Source organism: Solea senegalensis, linkage group LG21 (genome assembly GCF_019176455.1).
Source record: "Solea senegalensis isolate Sse05_10M linkage group LG21, IFAPA_SoseM_1, whole genome shotgun sequence".
In the NCBI taxonomy this organism is placed as follows: Eukaryota; Metazoa; Chordata; class Actinopteri; order Pleuronectiformes; family Soleidae; genus Solea; species Solea senegalensis.
The window spans coordinates 11443075-11465533 of NC_058040.1; the positions used below are offsets into that span (position 1 = coordinate 11443075).

Below are 22459 nucleotides of genomic sequence, written 5' to 3' on the forward strand. Positions count from 1 at the left end.
AATTGTAAACATGGGTAATGTACAGTATGTTGATGTCTTGGTGTTACTTTGCATGAAAAACCTGATTAGTAAAATACCTTTTCAAGTGTCATTGCCAACATATCCCTCACCACACACTTTGGCCTTTCGACTAATAATTAACACACAAACACTTCTAGTGTATTAAGGTGTTTAGTGTGGGTGTGTGTGATGCCCAGGTTAAGTGCTTTTTATTTGTCATAGAGCTACAATAAATGTGAAGACATTTCCTGGTTAGCGGAGGTTGATGAAGGGTCAAAGGTGAAGGCCTCACTTTATGATTAATGATTGCATTTTACAGCTCAATTAAGAGTGGGCAATTGAGTTCTCCAACATCTTAATTGCTATTTGTCTTCACTAGGAATGCTGGGTCAGCATTTCCAATTTTCTTTATTATAATAATACATTATTAATGATGTATTATTATTACACTATATGTGTTTTGCTGATGGAGTGTATCTGTGGGTTCCTTGTTCCTTTACTCGAGGTATTTCCTTGTGGATTAATGATTAACAGTGTTATTTGCTGAAAGGTTACACATTTTAGCACATTTAATTTTTAATTTGTTTTTATCATGAATCAGCAAGGTTATTTATATGTTTGCATACCCGCATACACTTTTGGCCAAAAACAAACAATACACAGTCACAAAACCCTGCCCACAAGCAGGTAGGACCCAAGTACATAAGAGTGTCTGTGTCTGTGCAGGTGCTTCAGTCACAGAGGAGAGATTCCAGACACACACACACACACACACACACACACCTGCTCTCTGGTCAACCTCTTGACAAAATGGCTCAAGATTACTTTGGATTCTCCTTGATAAAGAGCAATGCAAGAAACAACAACGCCACGGTGGCTCTGGCCAACCCTGCGGATATCTCTGTTATTGTGATTTACTTTGTGGTCGTCCTGGCCGTTGGAATATGGGTGAGTGCGTCCACTCTTTTCCCAACAACCATGCTTTAAATTTGTCTTCTTCTGTGAATAGTTAACTACTTGCCACTTTTTTTTTTTTTTACGGCTGGTTTTACTTCTGCCTATATGAAATAAAGGACATTATGTCTGCATCGGGCCACAATGAAACGTAAAAAAAAAATGACTCTTATGTGCTGATATAAGATGTTTCTAATTATGAGCAACAAATGTGCTCCTTTACAGCAGCAGCTTGAAACAACAGAGGGCACTGATACTGTGGGATTATCTTCATCTTTTTATCTTTGTCAACCTTTAAGGTTGGTTTATGTCACAGCCAAGGATTTTTACACCTGCACATATCACAGTTGAATGTCATTCATTTAGTAATAGTCACATGCTGACATTTATACTGTTGTTTAACCCTTTGAACACAGAGCATTTAGGCTGCTTTTTTCATTACAATGTAAAATGTACAATATATAAAGGCTATACGAATGTACAATATAGAGTGTCTTATTTCCTTTTTTTTCAGCACAACCTAGGCAATAAAACAAAATAACTACATTTTCACCAACTATATAAACACAACACAAAGAAAAAGGGTCTCAATTTGTGACTTCTGCACAATTATTGCTACTTTATATCATGTGATATAAAATGAATCATAACTTTGACTGACAACACATAAGAAGATGAAAAAAACACATTTTTTAAAGCCTGAATATGTGACCCACAAACACACACCCCCAGGATGCCCATATGAGGTGCTGTGTATTATTCCCATGGCAATTTGAGCACTAAGGGTTAAATGACTGTTACAGTGTCAAATTAAATGTAATCAGTTTTGGATGGCATGTGAATTAGCCTGTTGTTATTTTACCACCAATGCATTTATTCATTTTTCTCTATCCACACCTCCTCTTATGCAGGCTATGGTTCGCACCAATCGATCCACCGTCGGTGGCTTCTTCCTGGCAGGGAGGAGTATGGTGTGGTGGCCGGTAAGCAATAATGTCTGCACAGGCCCCGTGATCTCATGTAATGTTACCATGAAAACAGTTTGTGTCGGTGTGTTTGTGAGCGTTTCCGTAATCACAATTGTAAATCACGTAATAGGCTACTTATTAATTACAGGTGTTACGTGACACATACTGTGAACAGTGTGTGTGTGTGTGTAATAGTTATGGGAGGATAAGAACATTTTACTGTAACGTTTATCCTGACCATAATTATTGTGATTCACTGATGATATACAGTGCTAACCAGCACCCAAAGCCACAGGTGCTAAAGTATTGTGAAGTATTATTGTTATCTATGAATTTTCAAAGTTTTACAAGAAAAACACAGAAAAAATAGTAAAGCTCATTATTATTTCTTGATTAAGATTAAATTATACATATTTACTTGCATTTCTGCTGTGCGCCAGCTCAAATTTGGGTATAAAAAGGTGAATTCAGTTTGTTATCTGGCAAATAAATAATAGTTTTGAAACGATTTCTAAAATATATGTGTTTTCTTGTTTTTATACGTATTATTTAAATTAAACAAGTAGAGCCTTCTGTCAGTAATACAGCTTCATTTGATTTCTCATTGAAAAACAACAATTACACCGTTAATGTTTATTAACGTACATTGTCCCCCTGATAAACTTATAAAATAAAATAATTTGAAAACTCACTCTTACTGTTTGAGGAGAGAGACAGACATTATGATGCTCTAATTATATTACCAAAAAAAATAGTATATGTTGTCCTAGTGTGTCCTAGTGTGTGTGTGTGTAGTGCATTGGCACATATGCACATTAATGGCCATCATGGCCATCAATGCACTTTATGACATCACAACATGAGCGTTAATGTCGATGAGACAGTATAGGCGGGGCATTGTGGAGCATTGAACCTATTTACGCCACCAATATAAAAATAACTTTTATACTTACACGTCTAGGGCACAAAACTACACAAGAGTGGTCAACTTCTACTTTCAGAAGTTCAGTATTTTCAGTCTCTGATCTTCGGGCAGGGCCCTCTGAGTCCCGACTGGTCCAAACCCAGAGGAGACCAAGCCTTTCCCATCAGGGCCCCTCGACTTCGGAATAGCCGGCCTGAGGAGATGAGGCTCACAGAATCAGCGGCCTCTTTTAAATCACCTTTTAAAAACCCATTTTTATAGATAAAACTGTGACTTTGCCTTGAATTCATTTATTTATTTTTATTGCTATACTGTCTACCTGACTCTTATCCTGACCTTTATGTCTCACACCTGCTATAAACCTTCTTTCTAATTGCTTATTCATAGTTTTATTACCATTATTATTGTACTTTTATTTCTTCGTGTCACTTTTTTTGGTTCGGGTTTTCTTGAATCTGGTCTGTGGAAGCACTTTTGTATACCCTGCTTTTAAAATGTGCTATGTAATAAAAGTTGTGATTATTATTAGTATTAGTATTATTATTACTATATTTACTATTTTTTCCCACTCTCACATCACAAGCTGCAACCAAACAAACATGGCGGCAGCAGCAGCAGCAGAGCCAGTAAGATGAGCACTGATTGGTTGATCTTTGACCCTGTGACACCAACTCGTCAACACTGATATCAAAACTCTTCATCACAGCTAAAGTTTTGCAACATATACAGCGTTTTAAAATATCTTTTTTTTTCCTTCTCTCTTTTATTTCTTTTGGGGATAATGACAAAAACAAAATACATTAACATGTGGTTAAGGTAGATAAAATTTGATATATGTACATTTTAAATCAATTTACCCCTCTTAAACACCATATTTATCACATTTTAACAACCTTAACCTGAAACCTGAAAGTTTTTGATTATGAATTTGTTGTTTGTTTGTTTTTTTACACGTATAATAGTCATAATACTGCTTTGACATCATTCTCTACAGATCGGGGCCTCACTATTTGCCAGCAACATTGGCAGTGGCCATTTTGTCGGCATCGCTGGGACTGCCGCCGCTTCAGGGATAGCCATCGGGGGATTTGAGTGGAATGTGAGTAGTTGTGTGAGCTGTCACAGACGCACTATCATCACGTCTCACATCGACGTATGTCTAACTTGTGACGTGGACACAGTTATCTCGGTCAGATCGGTCAACAGACAAATCTGTGACGACAATTTGCAATATAACTTTTGAGCAAATGGTGACGGTATTGATTGGTTTTTATTGTGTTCCAGGCTCTTATTGTGGTCGTCATTCTGGGATGGCTCTTTGTGCCAATCTACATTAAGGCTGGGGTAAACAGAACACATGTTTTGCACTTTGGGAGTGCACACTCAGCGTGAGGCCATAAAGATTGTTCAAACAAACAAGTAACTCGTCTCGCTGTGGGTGTGTTTAGGTGGTCACGATGCCCGAGTACCTAAGGAAGAGGTTTGGAGGACAACGCATTCGCATCTATCTCTCTGTGCTGTCCCTTTTCCTGTATGTGTTCACTAAGATCTCAGTAAGTCACCGTGACAACGCCCTGCTAAGCCCTCGACATCCCTCACATGCTGTTTTTCTATTCCATCCTTGCATGAGTCATTGCTGATTAAAAAACAACAACATGTTTTTTTCCCTTTCTTCATTCCACTCAGGCAGACATGTTCTCTGGTGCCATTTTTATCAACCTGGCTCTGGGGTTGAACATCTACCTCGCTGTCATAGCGCTACTAATGATCACCGCGCTGTACACGGTCACAGGTTCGTTCCCTTCGGATGCGGTCACATCCTTTTCCGCTGAAACCACAAATTGACATCTCACTCATAAACTATAAAGCCGTATAAGTCTTATCTGCTTCACGAAAGGCATCTTGTGGGGCTAAAGGTAAGGTAGACATGCAGATAAACATGTAGCACTGCACACTCTTCTGCTCACTGGCCAGTTTATCTGTGGTTTGTTATTGTGGTTAATTACCCATGGACCGTGATAAGAGCGGAGAGTGGCCTTCTGTTGCTGAACTTTAGCTTCAAAGGCTAAATGTGAGACACAGAACTTAGATAACACTGCTTAAACCCCATCGCCTCCTTTTGATCATGTACCAACATTTGCATGATTGTTTTTCTAGTCAATTCAGATTGATGTGCTTTACAGGAAATAAAATGTGTTGATTTTAAAAGAAAACGTGTTGTATGTCAGGTGGATTGGCGGCGGTGATCTACACCGACACCTTGCAGACCGTAATCATGATAGTTGGATCATTCATCCTCATGGGCTTTGGTAATATGGTATTTTCTTTGTTTTTTTATTCATCATTATTTCACGTTTTATGTGAATCTAACTTGCATATACACGTACACAGCTTTCAATGAGGTGGGAGGATATGAACGCTTCCAGGAGCGCTACATGGAGGCCATCCCTTCCTTCACGGGTAACGTCAGTGCAAAATGCTACGAGCCTCAGGCGGACTCCTTCCATATCTTTAGGAACGCAATTACAGGAGACCTGCCATGGCCTGGCCTGGTGTTTGGACTCACCATTCAGGCCACCTGGTACTGGTGCACTGACCAGGTCAGTCAAGCAAAGGCTCCACTATGAACTATATTACCTGTCTCTTTTTCTTTATTTTTATGAAATGTATATTTACATGTCATTTTATTTTTCTCTGGGATCGCTTCATAGAACCCTCGGGGTCCCTAGACCTACTGTTGATAACCATTGTTCAAACTACTACACTAGTTTCTGTCCTGTGGGATAACAGATGTCAGATGTCACTGACAGCTTAGACTAGGAGGGTGTTGGACTATGTAAATGTGATGATGCTGTCACTTGGCTCCCCAGAAAGGTACAAAATTCTAAACCAGTTTGAGGAGTACCCTACATTCAAAAGGCCACAGCTTCAAATATTTTCAGATTTCCATGTTAGACATTGTTGGAAAGCTCAGAAACCACACTTTCAGAGTCTGTAAATAACTCAAAATGCCCCTCGGGAGACTTGTTCCTGGTTTTTCCATGGCTTCCATGGCATTCGTCATGTACTTGTTCTGGTCAGCTTTCCAAGCTGGCTCAAATGTTCTGTACTACTACAACCGCGGTAGTATTTATAATACTTTTTACTTTTCATATACTTTTTTAATACTTTTTATAATGACTCGAGACATCTTTACCCAAATGTCTCTTTCTCTGTAGGTGATTGTCCAGCGTTGCCTCTCAGCCAAGAATCTGTCCCACGTTAAAGGAGGCTGTATCTTATGTGGCTACCTAAAGCTGCTGCCTATGTTCCTCATGGTTTTCCCTGGGATGATCAGCAGGATCCTCTATCCAAGTGAGTGTGATAGACAAAACAAAAAGCTTATCTTACCATAGAAATAATGTTCAATTTAAAAAAAAACATACTGACTATCACTCTGATCTCATGGATTTTTATAGATGAGATCGCCTGTGTGGTGCCAGAGGAATGTGTGAAATACTGCGGGGCTGCTGTGGGATGCACCAACATTGCTTATCCAAAATTGGTGGTGGATCTCATGCCCAATGGTAAAAGACAGAACATGTTTGTCTGATTAGCACAGAATTTCAGCTTCATCCACCATTCTACTTTGTTGCTCCGTCTGCTCCAGGTCTCCGAGGCCTCATGCTGTCTGTGATGTTGGCCTCTCTGATGAGCTCGCTGACCTCTATCTTCAACAGTGCCAGCACTCTCTTTACAATGGACATCTACACCAAGATTCGCAAGTCCGCCAGCGAAAAGGAACTAATGATAGCCGGCAGGTAAAATGCGTTTAACCCTTAGAACACAGAGCATTTAGGCTGCTTTTTCTCATTACTATGTTCAAGTGTACAGCACATACAGAGGCTATAAGAATGTGCAATATAGATTTATATCCTTTTTTTCAGCACAATAGACAATCTGATAAAAAAGAACTACATTTTCACCAACTAGATATAAACACACCTGAGCAAAACAGTACTCAACAGCACATAAGAAGATGACGCATTTTTTAAAGCCTTAATATGTGACCTATAAACACACACACCCAGGATGTCCATATAAGGCGTTGTGTATTATACCCATGCCAATTTACCATGGGTAAGCACTAAGGGGTAAGGCTGTGTTGTGGTTGATTCCTAATCATGGTTAAAATTCCTAAGTGCTACTACTTCCCCGTGTGTGTATAGAGTGTTTATCCTGGTCCTGATCGGTGTGAGCATCGCATGGATCCCTGTGGTGCAGAACGCCCAGAGCGGTCAGCTCTTTGACTACATCCAGTCCATCACCAGCTACCTCACTCCACCCATCGCAGCCGTCTTCATGCTCGCCATCTTTTGCAAACGTGTCAATGAGGCTGTAAGTTTACCTTTCAATCATCTTTCGTTTTTTTGGGGTTTTTGTTCATATTTGCAAAAGTGTATGAACAAGACGGTGGATCTGCAAAGCTCTGTTTGAAACTCCAGTGTGTAACATATAGGAGGACATTTGGAGTGTGAAATGACTGGAAATCACAAACTAGAATGTGTGTTTTTGAGGTGGAAGGTTAACAAAGAATGGCTCCGCCCACATTAACCCTCTGTATGAACCAAGAAAAAAAGAAGGAGGACATGGCAGAGAAAGTGGAAGAGAAGAGAAGAGAAGAGAAGAGAAGAGAAGAGAAGAGAAGAGAAGAGAGGCGTAAAAGAGTACTTATACTTTCTGGTTTGCAAAGTCCACTGTAGTTCCCAAACAGCAATGTTATTAGAGTGAAAGAAAATGAAATTATGAAAACTAACCTTTTCGTTAACTGAAATCAAAACAAAAAAATAGAGTTTATTATAACACACAAAGCATCTAACGCCATCAGGTTGGTTTTTTTTGAGCAGTAGAATTCACTTATTTGTGTCTCTTTTTTCTGGTGTGACTGAGTGTCTTTGGACAATAAAGTACTGAATGTCTTTTTCATGTCCTAATTACATCAAATGACTCCCGATTAGCGAAATACTGTTGTCACGAACGCTATCAGTTACAAACCAGTCAACGAGGAAGCTTTCATTATTGGTCAAATTTCAGCTTCTCTTCTGGCTCAGTAGATTTGTTATGCATTCTACATTGTGTGTATTACTTACGTCAAACGTGTTTGTTGCTCCATGTCAATCAAAAGGGGTGGATTCACATAATCTGGATTTATTAGGAGGAAAACCTGCAGGAGAAAAAAGAGTTGTTAGGCAGTGTTAGCATTCTGATAGCTTAAAATAGAATGAGAAAAATCCATACCACTCTAATGTCTGCAGGGACAATATCACTTTAAGGGAGGCCCAGTTAACGTTGGTTAGTTTAGGACCAAAAGCAACAAAATCTGCACTTTTTATGATAGCAGACAGTATAAAGTCCTGCACTGTAAACACAATTATTTGTAATACACGTTTAAACACTGCTGTCAGGGAGAATGTGCGATGGTCTATGTGGTGTTTTTAGCACAAATTTGTTTGTAAAAAATTGTCTTATGTGAAAATTTCCACAGATGAATCAAGGTGCACAAATTTGACTTTTATCACTTCTTTCTTTCCTCAGGGAGCCTTTTATGGCCTCACCATTGGCCTTTTAATCGGTCTGTCCAGGATGATAACGGAGTTTATCTATGGGACAGGCAGCTGTGTGGAGCCTAGCAACTGTCCCACCATCATATGTGGAGTCCACTACCTCTACTTCAGCATCATTCTGTTTGTCGTGTCCTGCATCATCATCCTGGGAATCTCTCTCATGACTAAACCCATCGAAGACAAGCATGTATGAGATAAGGCTAGATAAATCATTGATTCCCTCCCTCCCCCAACCATTGCCTTGACAAACATAATAAATATGTGCTTTTTACCCATGCATGTGTTGTTTGTCTAGTTGTATCGTCTTTGCTGGAGCTTGAGGAACAACACACAGAAGAGGGAGGATCTCGAACAGGACGACTGGGTCGAAAACGATGACGACGACTCTTCGGACTCAGACGGTAATCAGCAGACTTTTTAAATCCCACTGATAGATGTGTGGTACGTGTAGATTTCCCCTTATTATTCTTTTATCTTTGTCTGTCATCACAGAGCCAGAGGAGGAGCCCGGCTTTTGCAAGAAGGCAGTGATGTGCTTCTGTGGCCTGGAGCATAAAAAGGCCCCCAAGTTGAGTGCAGAGGAGCAGGAGGCGCTTCAGAAGAAGCTCACCGACACCACAGAGGTGCCGCTGTGGAGAAACATCGTCAATGCCAATGCCATCATCCTCCTGTGTGTGGCGGTTTTCTTACATGGATTCTTTGGTTAAAGAAACTCAGAATGACCCCATGTGTTCTGGGAAAAAGATCATTTATATTTAAATGACAGGATTTTTACGTGAATGTAACTTGAAGTGGACAGTATATCATATTTACAACACATCAATTTATAATATACAAATCTGTGTTAAATAATCAAAAATGCTTTGAGCATTAACACAAATCACGGCAACATTTAAGCTTTACGATACAGACCAGAGCAATCAACCAAAGGCTTTTTTTTTTTACAGTTTAACACTAACTCATTCACATAGACTTACAGAAAATATGGCTGATTTTCATTTACCATGCTGCCTTAAGTCACAAAAAAAAAGGGGGAGGTTGTGTGAGATACGCAAACAACTCTGTAAATTATCTGTCTTGTGTAATTAATCTACAGTCAATTTCTTTGTACAAAAAAAAGAAGAGCAACAACCGGTAATTACTGTTTTTTTCTACCTCATTCTACCTAAGAGTCATGTGCTCAAAGTCCTTGAGTTCTGTCACTTCTGAGATCTATGCACATTGCTATTTTGTTGTTTTAGGTGTTAATGAATAAAAATGTCTCAGGGAAGAGGGACATGAATGACCTCACCCGCTGCCTGACTCTCTTTGCTTCCCTCTGGTGGTCGCTGCTGGTCCTACACACGGGTGGTGTTGGCGGCAAAGACAGCAATGTCTTCTCTTAGCTAGAAATATCTTCTTTAAGCTAACTTTAAGCTAGAAATCCCTTCCTTAATGTCATAAGGTCCTGTTACGTGTGTTCTGAAGTGTTGCGTTGCACTGACCCTGCAGAGCCACAATAAAAACGTTTTAATAAACAAAACAAATGAACAAATAAATCAATAAAAAAGTGCATCTATGCCCATTTTTCCCCACTATTACATTTATATGAATTTGGTAAATGAATGGTGAATGACAAACACACATACAATAAAATTATCTATCATTTACTATCATCTCTTTATCATTTATGGTGCTTTTACACCTGCCCAATTCTCCACCTGTATCTGTCTGACTTATTATTATTCAGATTATAGCAAAGAATCACGCCACAGTCAAAGGTCAGTGCTGACTCTTGTCTCGCTGTGACCAGTGATGGGGAGACCGCGACTGATTCATATTCACTGAATATTAGAAGACAAGGAAAATGATGGTGTATTTGTTTTTTATGAAGTAGACCTTTTTATGCTGCTTCTGTGTCGACACAGAACAACATAAGCTTCTTAAACATCTAATCTGTGAGAGAGGTTCCATCTCACTCAACATGGATGAGGGATGGAATTATTTTTAACATGTTAGAGTGCAGGGGCTGCAACAATTCATTTATTAATCGATTATTAATCGCCAAACAGTTTTTGATTGTCAACTTTTTTTTTAAGTGTTTCTTTGCTCCATATGACAAAGAACATCTCTCACCTGTTCTTTACCAATTTATTGTCATTATTTCTCTTGTCTTTTAACAAGGAAACATGGGAGTCACAAGCTTGGAAACCCTTGGTCAAACTGAGCACTGAACTGGCGACCTTTTTGCTGTGTGCTAGCCACTATTCCACCGTGTTGCCCAAAGAAACCTTTAAAATAATAATATGTTTTGATTTAAGAACGTCATAATTTCAAAAGTTTGGGAAACATCAATGGCAGGACACTGTATGGACTAAACAACTCGTCGATAATTGTAGAAAAATAATCAACTGATACATCTATGATGAGTTAGGTGTCATTATAAACATAAAAACTACTTTTATAACCGGAAATATGAGGGAATGTCAAGCACATAATGACACTGGAGTATGGATATGTGACTGATTAACCCACAGCATTGTTTTCAAGGAACTATATGACACATCATATTGTAATAAACTGGAAAAAAAATTAATACAACTACATAATTATCATAAATTACTAATTGAAAAGTAATTATGGGGTACTACTAGTTCCATGCTACAGCTTGTGTAGTTTGACTTAATAAGTATTATAAATGGATTTTATTTGAGTTTATTATTTTCTGTACTGCAGTCACGCAGCAGAAATTAGGCCTTGTTGAAATACGTCTGCCTAAAGGCATTTGGGCTCTCTGTGTGTGTGTGTTTGTGTGTGTGTGTGTGTGTGTGTGTGTGTGTGTGTGTGTGTGTGCGACTGCATGTGACATGTTGTCCCTGCATCTGCACAGATTGACTTCCTTTTGGCCTCAGGACCACACTTCACCTCAGAAGACAGCTGTGGGTTTACTGTTAAAGGGCAAAAAAGAATGGACAGACTATGACTTTGTGCAAAAACATATTCATTTTATGGCTCACTAGTGAAAAGATTGTCATGGTTGGTTCTTCTCAAACAAACAGTTTAAAGCTTGTCATGTGTTATTATTATAAGATATGACTAATGTTTCTGATATTCAGTGGCATCATTTAGACTTTAAACCATAGAGCTATTAGTTTATGGTTCTACTTTAAGTAAAGCACCTTAATTAATCTTCTCACCAGTTAGAAGTCTTTCATTAACACCTTAACTTTGAGTTGTTTCTCATGAGATATTTTCTGTTTATCTTTGTAAATATCCTCCAGAATCCCACGGTGCATCTTTTTGGATAAAACACCAAATAAGTACGAGCATCACTGGCATTTATTACTGAAATGTGATGAGTGAAAAGTTGGCATAATATAAAATAAATGGTTTTTAAAGCACTTGTGCAGAATGTGTTACTGTTTAGAGATTCATTCATTAATCAACACTCACATTGGCTTGTTTGTGTGTTAATGGGGGACTCTTTGACATGACTGTAACATGTTAATAAGTCATTTATTACACTTCCTTCACTGGGTAAAATAACTGAGAGACTGAAGCCACAGTGGAGGAAGTGACATTGCATCAGTCACGTACTGTGCACACTCTGTGTCTCTTTCACAAGGGTCGGAGTTGTGAGACGAGTGAAGACACAGAGACGAGTCAAGTCAATTTAAATTCATTTAGACCAAAGCTGTCTAACACAAAAAGAGGCAAACACCTTTCATTAGTTTCTTTAATGAACATACAGTATAGGCCCAGCTTTAATGTCATTGTCCTCCGGTGGTTTATTTCACTCTATGATCTGCAGCCTTTCATTTATATCTTTATATCTTTGTTGCTGATTCGGTTTGATTATAGCCTTCAAGTGAAACCCTAGACCCTGGTGTCGACTTCCGTCTGAGAATGGCTTTATCGTTTTTCTAGAGCACGATTAAATGTGCTACATAAATGAATTTGCCTGACGTTGCCTGACAAGTTAGTTAGTCAGTTTAGTTTAGTTTAGTTTGGTCGCAGGTACACACAAATAAATACAGATAATACTGTATTACATGTATTTTGTGTTGACACATATTAAACACACTCATTCTTATAAAATCAAATAGCAGCATTCTGCACATAAAGAACAACTGAAATCATGGAGGAGCTGTAACCCACAGGGTGTCAATCATATGGCCCGTGGGCCAGAACCAGCCCACCAGAGGGTCCAGTCTGGCCCGCAGAAGCAATTTGTTCAAATTTACTATTATATTTAAATGTTTTGTGTCTTTGTGGATCCACTGTGATCTATAAGCATGTTATTATTGAAGTTACACAAATTTTTCTCAAGAAATTTTAGGTTGTTTATATATGTTTTGTAAAAAAGAAACTTTATTCAATGTAAAACAAAGGGAACAATTTGGAGTTCTTGTTGATTATAGGTTATTATTCTTTTTTTATTGTTCTTTTACTGGTCCGTATGTGGCCCCTGAACATCTGTGATAACCTGTATATTGTTCTCATTGCATAACCTTCTTATCTGCTTCGATCTGACGAGAATTTATCAGTTTGCATGAAATCTCAAGCAGACAGACGACGGACACCAAACCTGTCATTATGCAACATCAGTGCATGTGCAGCTCTGCTGAGTGAATTTATAGAAACGGTGTAAGAAGCAGTGACACCGAGGACAAGTGAGCACAAATGACACCTCTCTGCTATATTGTTAACATTTGTTTTGCTTTGAGGCTGCATGTGCTCGAAGAATCTATTTCCTGCCCTCTGACAAACATGAATGAGACGTGTGTGTGCGTGTGTGCGGTCAGCGGTGAGTGACCGTGAAGGATCAGTTTTTTTAGCATCTCAGAGAGAAAATGAATCTATGAGAGGATTTATGCTTTGTTTTAATTTCTGAGATGAACTGCACAGCGTAAATTAGATCTTTTTGGGTCTGGTACTTCCTGTGTGTGTGTGTGTTGCTGGTGTTTATAACCATGTTTGGTGTGTGTGTGTGTGTGTAGCTGTGTTAGGTAAGGGTGGGGGGGGCATAGCATAGTTAATGTTCCTCATTGGCTGAAATATTTTCTCTGGCAACTAGAAACAGGGATCCTGCCTGCAGAGGCACTGCAGTGTGTGCTGCAGCAAGAGAGAGGGGATGAGGGAGAAAGAGGGAGTGTGTGTGTGTGAGAGAGAGAGAGAGAGAAGAGGGGGTGGGGAGGCCAAACAAGCCACATGCATAAGGAGAGAGCCAGAAGAACACAGACAGAGAAGGAGCGCGTGTGTGCATGTGTGTGTTTGTGTGTGAAAGCACTGCGCATGTGTGACTGTGAGGTGCACTGACTGAAGCAGACAGAGGAGGAGGAGAAGGAGGAGTAATGAACGACAGCTGTGCGGAGAGGAGAGGTTACAGCAGAGGAGAGGGAAAGCAGGAGAAGAGACATTTACCTGAGGACCAGAGGGAAGAGACAGGGTGGCAGGAAGGGACAACACAGATTCTCATGTCAGTGCAATAAAACAGAGAGAGGTGTAAGAGAGAGGGAGAAGAGAGTGATGGAGAAAGACACTCATCGCTCACAGCCCATCGGAGAAGGAGCCAAGGTGGGAGAGTGAAGGACAAAGGTACCGGAGGAGAGAGGAAGTATAGGATGAAGAGCTGGATGAATTCAGCCTGAGACATGACGCATTCACCTTGCAACAGCTTCCTCCATCTTACGTCTCCTCCATCTTTTCCTCCCGTTCCTGCTGCCGGTGGTTCGCAGATGGACAAGAAGAGAGTGCATCCATCCCCGTGACCAGCCATTCCCCGAACAACGACACTGTGCGGCTCGGTCGATCTTCACAGAGGCATCGGGAACATTGACGTTGGCTAAAAAAAGAAGAAGAAGAAAAAAAAAAAGGAACAGGAACAAAAACAAGAACAAGAACAGGAGCGAGGTGGAAAAAGGGAAAGGACTAGAACAAGAGACAAGTGCATGAGCAGACGAGCAGACAGGTGAGGACTGTTTCATTCATGGTGAACATTACCCTGTGTGTCCATCTTCATTATCTGTGTCATCTGTATGTTCCAGGCTTCATACAAATCATCTCTCTTTGTGTGAGAACCCATCAGACAGCGGGGGGTCTTTGGGTTTGCTTTGAGCGGGAATTTACAGGGCTGTTGCATCACGGTCGTCCATTTTGCAGACATACACATCAGACGTATGATGGAGGCATTGATGCTCACGCGCTTAGGCAGAGGAGTCTATAAACAGACAGTGACGACGCTGAGGAAATTGTCTCTCGTGGACGTTATGTTTCCAGAGGTTATGACATTTCGTCACAACTCTGCCCACTTACTCACCGACCGGTGGCAGCAGAAGGAGGGGAGGAGGTGGGGGTAAGAACGGCCTGTTCTGTTGTCATCAGCAGCGCTGAAGCGTCACGGTGTTGGCCATGCATTGGCGCTGCAGTGAGAGTGCTGGGTACACCATGCTGCGATTGCATAACTGCTGCTCCTGAACACACCCCTCCCACAAGCTCAAGCTGCTCCATCTCACACCGTCCAAACATTTCAGCCACCTCTCCTCGACGAGTCCCCCTGTCCTCCCGAGCTCACACACCGGTAACAACGCCATCCGCCTCTGCTCAGTGCTAAGACGGCCGGGGGTTTAAACCGAAATCGATCGTCTCAATCCGTCAAGTCAGTCGTGTTATCGAAGAGCAAGGCATTTGCTGAACCGTTTGCCTCATAAATTTTCTATAAGGTCTGTTTCAGGCAGAGTGCTGCTGGTTATTGCCTTTCCTTTTTTTTTTCTTTACTGCCTGTTGTTGCAGCCCGGCCGTGTTTGTGTAGAAGACAAAGAGCACTTGGCTTGGATTGTAAGGCAAAATGGCCGATGTCTGCCATGAATGAATACAGGCGTGCAAAATACACACACCTCACAAAAACAAAAACTCTGCATGACAAGAACACAGTGGAGTGTAACAGTGTGATTTGAGTCCAACATCATGCCTGAATTTTAATTTTATGATCATTTAAACCTATTGTTTATATCAACCTGACAAAAACAGCTTGATGCATGCAGCTCATTCCATTAAAATGCCGTTTTGTGGAACTCCATCCACAAAATGCATGAATTTTACAATCCAAGTCAACAGCAAACATGTTGCATACTGTATGTATCTATCGTCTACGAACACAAGTACATCTGCTTGCAATTCAATGGCGTATTTAACTAAATCCCTGCAAGTGCCACGGTGCCCAGAGAGGAGCTGCAGCAAACAGCAAACAAACAGTAAATCTGGGGATTTTGTCCCCAGATCGCGCTGAGGTCACAATAATATGTTATGTCATCAAAAAATCTGCACATACGAGTTCACACGGACATGTGGCAGTGGCTTTTTTTTTTCCTTTTTTTATTTACCAGTGGAAGCATGAATGTGGAAACACATAGCTGGCATACCTGACATACTGCTGATGCATGCTGTGTGGTGCGAGGGCAGAGAGACCTGAACCCTCTGTTCTGAAAGAGAAAGAGAGGGAGAGAGAGAGAGAGAGAGGGGGGGAGAGAGGGGAGAGAGATGTGCAGGGTCTGTATGACTCATTCAAAACATGGTGCCCTTCCCTGCTGGCTGATCTGCACAGCACAGGTGGATTCTATCCGCTCTGAATATGAGGATGTGTGTGTGTGTGTGTGTGTGTGAGGGGTCAGGTCAGGTGTTTGTCGGTTTAAACAGTAAGTTAAGTAAATCCAGACTGACTGATAGTACACATTTAAAAATATTCCTTTTAGTGCCTTTTATCTGCTTGTTATCTGTTTGCTTTTTTTGTGTGTGCCCACTGGAATGTAGAGAGGGTGGTGCCGTGTACGTAGTGGGAGGATGAGAATGTTCTAGGTACGGTGTGTGTGTGTGTGTGTGTGTGTGAACACGTTTTTGTTACCTTTTTTTAGCACCTTTTACCAGTAAAAACACTGTCAGTCCTGGTCCTGGACTTGTCGAGATGGGGGACAAGCACCCAGTCCTCGAGGCAGAACCTCATTTCTGAAACTCTTGTTGAAGATATAGAGGTAAGATTATAATTGTGGTTCAGTTAAAGTTAGGTTTCTAAATAAATGTGGTTACATTTAGTGACAAATACTTCTATTTGTTGCCTCTTCAGAACCTTTTTCTGAACACTGACCTTGTCCAGACCAGTACTTCTCATGGAGACTAAAACCTGGTCCTAATGAGGTGGAACCTCTTATCTGGTTAAGTTTAGGGCCAAGATTTGAACTGTGGTTAGATTAGATTATGTTCAAGTTTAGGTTAAGCTGTAAATGACTGGAGCGCCCTAAGAAGAATAGCTGTGCAAACATGTGTGTGTGTGTGTGTGTGTAACAAATAAAAAATACTTGTATATGTTGCCTCTTTAGGAACTTTTCTGGCATAAACACTGACCTTGTCAGGACCAGGAGTCCTCATGGCGACCAAAACCTGGTCCTAGTGAGGCAGAACCTCTTTTCTGAGGAAGTTTGGGGCCAAGATTTGAATTGCGGTTGGGTTAAGGCATTAACTGGTTATGGTTAAGGTTAGGGATAATGCTTTGTTGAACGGAGGCCACTACAGTGTCCTAAGAAGAATAGCTGTGCAAACGTGTGTGTGTGTGTGTGTGTGTGTGTGTGTGTGTGTGTCTCTGTTTTCTCTCCCTGCAATGGAATTATCACACTAATGAAATCATGACAGGCATTTGACCTCGTCATCACAAGCAAGAGAAGGAAGCTGGGAGCTGACCACAGAGATGTCAGAGGAGTCTGTCTCCACAGCAAATTCCTCATAGCATTCAACACAGGCACTCACACACACACACACACACACACACACATGCATAATGGAGACTGTGGGAGGAAAGGATGCTACATTTTACACGGTGTGATTATGGCTGCTGGACCAGAGATGAGCTCCTGACATAACCCGAGAAGGTTGTGTCAATTAGGAAGGAGGTCTGCGCCAAAGTGGGCCCATCAGCAGGCAGCGTGCATCAGTTATCAGCCCGAGTGCTGTCACCAAATTAGAGGGTAATTTTAGCTGCTTCATCTCCCCGAGGCTCAAAGGCTCTACATGCTGTTTGGCATCTGCTTTATCACTTTTCCACAGATCAGACAAAAGTTGTTGTGTTTTTTTGTTGTTGTAAAACAAAAAACATGTTCTGGTGACGCTGTTGAAGTTGTTTGCTTCAATAAATGAAAAGGTTCAAACAATAACACAGGGAGTTTGAGTACAACAGTTATATCACCATGTGGAAGTCTGAAAAATGTGGTCATCGTAATCAGAGTTATTTTTTGTTTTTGTTTATGAAATATGAATTTTGTTTTTTCCAGATAATGGCAGTTTTAGAGTTAGGGCAACATATTTATTTTCATTCATCTATTTTATATGCACCAAACACCAAGACAGCATATATTAGTATGTTTTTTATTCAATTGTATATTGATATGTCACTTGGGATCATGATCAAACTGCCATAATAGTTTGGTAAATATATATAAAAAGAAAAGTTTGTCTTGATCCTATACAGCAGGGGTGTCAAACTCGTTTTAGTTCAGGGGCCACATTTGATCTCCAGAGCCGCACTAGTAAAATAATAGCATATAACCTATGAACAACAAGAATTCAGTTTCTTTTTACAAAACATATTATGAACAACCTCAAATTTCTTGAGAAAAACAAGTGCAATTTCAACACTATTATGTCTATGTTTGACATTTACACAACTTACAGATCACAGTGGATCCACAAAGGCACAAAACATAAACATTTAGTCGCATGTATCTGGAACTGACAACGAGCAAAAAAAAAAAAATCATCTTGAGGGCTGGACATTTGATGCCCCTGTTGTACAGCCTGAAATATTATATAATGTGAACTGTTTTCCATATTTTATGACATCAGCAAAACAAATCAGCAATCAAGGACTGCAAATACCACATGTTTTATTTCTGTAGATGACACCCTTAAGATAAAAAAAGAGAGAAAGAGAGAGAAATCAGGCTATTCTGGGCCAAAGTGTTCCGGCACTGCTGTGCCGCAGAGACACGTTCAGTGGGGCTGTGAGTGATTCATGGCAAACAGCTTGGACTGGAGTGTACAAACATGTCGTCAGATTCACACAGAAAGAACAACGGGGACAAAAACAAACGTCTGCCCCGTGCACACAGTACAGTGAGGCCCACTGCGTCACGTGATCACGATGTAGCTAAATCACTTCACGTTGGTCCGTGAGCTACATCTCTCTCATTCGGTGTGACTCTTCAGCCGAGGTGGGGGCAGGAAACCACGGAGAAGTGCATAGATAAACTAACCATAAATAGAAACCGTAGACCAGCACTGTGCTCCCTCTCCTCTTTCCCTCTCTCCTCCTCACCATGTAGGTCACCTCCTCGGCTCTGTATTTCTTTCACCCTCTAATGACTCATCACTCACAACAGCCGAGCAGTGAATGAAAAGATGTGTCATCCTCCCTCTCCTGCTGTTGGGCACCTATTGTTTTGGTCCTTTTTTTTCCTTTTTCATAAATAAAACCCACGCACACACACACACACACAGTGTGACGCATACTGTACCCTCAATGCAGACTCAAACACATGTTCCCACTCATAATAGAGCAAAGTGACGCAACTCACAAGATGATGAAGTGGAGGCAGGAAGCAGGGACCGCGGCGACGAGTGTCACAATCACCTGCTGGGAAAACAGACACACACACACACACACACACACACACACAGATGGAAGCTTTTAATTGTTTGTTACATAGTTAATCCTGGCTACCTGGAGACCTTTTTTTATATATGTATGTCAGTGATCTCCAACCAAGCACATTATATCATGAGCAGATTCAGCAGCTCAGACAGTGTCCACAGAGCAAATAAAAGCTTAACTCACCCGTCAGCAGAGCACATGGTGGGAGGGGAGGGGAGGGGAGGAGAGGAGAGGAGAGGAGAGGAGAGAGGAGAGGAGAGGAGGCTGCAGGTGCAGCGTGTTTGACGCATTCCGTAGCAATTCATGTTTTTTTTTGCATAGTTAGCCCATTGTGTGAGTCAACCTCACCAAAGTACATGGATGTGCATGACGCATTGTTTTTGTCTGAACAATCTAATTAATCAGATTTATGGCATTGCAATTTATGACAAGACAGACTAAACCATGTTGGTATCACAGGGAAGAAAAGTGAAGTACTATAATAGAGCTCTCACAGATTATTCAAGCAGATTATTTTTAATTTAAAGTTACACATTTTCATCATTTCACTTGATTTTATGTGTTATACCTTTTATGTTGCTGTGCCTTTAAATCTCTAAAGCACTTTTTTGTTTTTTTTGTTTTTTTTAAAACGTGCTCTAGAAATAAAATTGACTTGTCCTAAATTTAAAATGAGACTGCAAATTCCTACAAGGAATTTACCAGAAAGGATGCAGTTAAAGGTGGTATAGGCAATTTCGCCCAATAAACCTTGACCTTCAGAAGTATCAGGGCAGTTGACCCAGTGTTACTCAAATATTGCCATTTCTCTGCTGTAAAGCACAATAAAAACTACACACAACTTTAGACATTTCTGAAAGTAAATCACAGTCCAGTGAAAGTTAAAATAAAAACAAGCCTCCCATGTTTGCAGTTTATTTGCTCTCCATAACAAAAGTCACTAAAACTGGGAGGAAACGACTGCAGTAATGTGTGTATTTTACATATTCTTTTTTTCTCCCGTGTTCACAGGTGGACGGACCAAAATAATCACATTTTTAGAAGTCTGAAACACTGAAAAAAGGGAGACAAGCACAGCAGGATCCATCAGACTGATATCACCTCTGCGGCTCAGTTGGGAGGACTGTTTGAAATTCAGAAAGGAAAAAGAAACTTCACTCCCCACCTTTGAGGAATTTAGGAGTCTTGGATCTCAAAGCAGTCTTTCCAACAGCTTTGCGGAGCCTTATAAAAAGACCTTCACCTTCACCTCCTCCTCCATCCTCCTTATCAACAAGCCACTGAGAGGGTCACACAGGGTCACCCCCACCCCACTGGACCAAGAGCAGAAAGAAAGAGGTCGTTCTTTCTTTCGCTCTCACGCTTTCGCATCCATGTGTGACACGCCCACAGCCAAACACAGGAAATTCAGCCGTTGTTTGAGCGAGACACACATGTAGAGGCTAAATCGACAGGGTTGAGTTTCCCCTGGCAGACCACAGGATACAGATTGAGTCAAACACCTCTTTGACCTTTTTCTGAACTGCCCGAACTCAAACCCTCCCACTCTGGGAATCCACCGTCCTGTACTGTATGTATATATGTGAGCATCTGTCTGCATATGAGATTATTTCTTGACTTGAGTTTGTGCTAAAAGTACCAACTGTCCTTTGTCTAACTAAGTGTTTCTGTGATTAGACACATCACACACAGCACACAGGTCGATCAGCGGAACATAGGAAACATTATTTTTAAAGAGTCAACACTGGTTAGGTTCTGTAAGCTGGACTGTTAGGTCATCTACATATCATCCGTGACAGAGTAAGAGCTGCAGATTGTGGTGCTCTGGCTCAGCTCTTCTGTCTGTCTTCCCCTCACAAAGACTCAGGCTGACAGTTGCGTACACCGGGGAGCTCACTGAGGGAACCATGGAGACAACCATCCGTCCCCATGTCCCCTCTAATGGCTGACTTCATAGAAGAAGCCCAAACTGTTTCCCATTGTGCAGAAGCGGGCAGGGGCATCCAGCGCTGACTAGAGCCACAGCCCTTCTCTCTTCCACCTCCAGAACAACTCACGAATGTCCTGCCTCAGGCGTCAGCCCGTCACCATCCCCATGGACACCGTCAAGATCATCCAGTCGGAGAAGTTCCCCAGAGAGCGCCCTGTGCCCGTCACCCAGCCGCGCTATGCCCCGCCGCCCAGAGTGGCATGGGATGGCGGGGGCGAAGGCGAGATCATCGTCAACCAGGCCTGCAGCGACCTGACCCTGGACATAACGGGGTCTCCCCGGTCCATGGTGTCCACCCCAGTCCCCATGACGCGCAGGGAGCAGAGCTTCCTGGCGCAGCGCAAAACCAGTGCCAACGAAATCTGCTACCACCAGTTCCAGTACAAGATGGAGGACGTCATCGTCAACCAGTACGTGCTGCGCTCCTCCTCCACCTCCTCGTCCACTTCCTCGTCCTCCTCGTCCCCGGGACCTGTCATGCCCTGTGAGCCCCTGGACTGCCCGACCTGCGGTCACACCTACAACTTCGCCGGCAAGCGCCCGCGGATCCTCTCCTGCTTGCACTCGGTGTGCGAGGAGTGCCTGCAGATCCTCTACGAGTCCTGTCCCAAGTACAAGTTCATCTCCTGCCCCACATGCCGGCGCGAGACGGTGCTGTTCACTGACTATGGTCTGGCCGCTCTGGCCATCAACACCAGCATCCTCAGCCGCTTGCCCTCTGACCCCAACGGGCCTGTGCAGTGGGGCGGGGACGCCGACCGTAGCTGCTACCAGACTGTGCGCCAATACTGCCAGTCAGCCTGCACCTGCCACATCGCCAACCCCTTGTCCTCCTGCGGCATCATGTAGAACAAGGACACACACACACACACACACACACACTGCAGGGATGACTCAACATGGGCCTCCACCGCCACTCATTTCATGTCTAAGCTCCGCCCTCTCCGCCAGTTCCCCTCTCACAGTGAATAAATTCCCCTCCACAAATGTTATCTCTATATATTTAATAGCACAGATGGATGCTGTGTGGGACTAATGGACGCTGGTGGTTCGATAAATAGTAAATACATGTATTTTACGTATGGACTGGAATCCTATTCACCCTCTTGTTTGGTTGGATGTGTTTGTCACTGACATCTCTTTACATGGGAATGCCAGGGGAGGAATGTCCGCCCCGCCCCCAACCTAGGTGAATAAAGATCAAATAATAAGTAAAAGTCACTGTGTGTGTGGCCTGCACTTGTTTTCTGTCAAAATCATAGCTGATAGTCTTCCAGTCTCCACTGGGAGGAAATGAGCTTCTAATTCTCACTTGATTGATAACACCAGTGGACAGTTAATGGT

At 41.8% G+C, this 22459-nt stretch overlaps 2 protein-coding genes across 3 annotated transcripts; both read left to right on the plus strand.

The window, feature by feature from the left end:
* The first annotated feature begins 739 nt into the window (after positions 1-739).
* Positions 740-9740, plus strand: slc5a1 (solute carrier family 5 member 1). The gene is made up of 15 exons (XM_044012860.1): positions 740-948; positions 1866-1937; positions 3842-3946; positions 4132-4191; positions 4296-4400; positions 4534-4639; positions 5076-5156; positions 5239-5447; positions 6066-6201; positions 6306-6413; positions 6497-6647; positions 7056-7224; positions 8422-8637; positions 8746-8851; positions 8943-9740. The coding sequence occupies exons 1-15, from the start codon at positions 811-813 to the stop codon at positions 9155-9157; spliced, it is 1977 nt and encodes a 658-aa protein (XP_043868795.1). The 5' UTR covers positions 740-810; the 3' UTR covers positions 9158-9740.
* Positions 9741-13731: 3991 nt separating this feature from the next.
* On the plus strand, positions 13732-22336 carry rnf208 (ring finger protein 208). Of its 2 annotated transcripts, none has more exons than XM_044012829.1 (2): positions 13732-14400; positions 20137-22336. In XM_044012829.1, the coding sequence occupies exon 2, from the start codon at positions 21185-21187 to the stop codon at positions 21962-21964; it is 780 nt and encodes a 259-aa protein (XP_043868764.1). In that variant the 5' UTR covers positions 13732-14400; positions 20137-21184; the 3' UTR covers positions 21965-22336. The 2 variants fall into 2 exon arrangements, with proteins under 2 accessions (XP_043868764.1, XP_043868765.1); XM_044012830.1 differs by lacking the exon at positions 13732-14400 and adding an exon at positions 16022-16456.
* Positions 22337-22459: the final 123 nt, after the last annotated feature.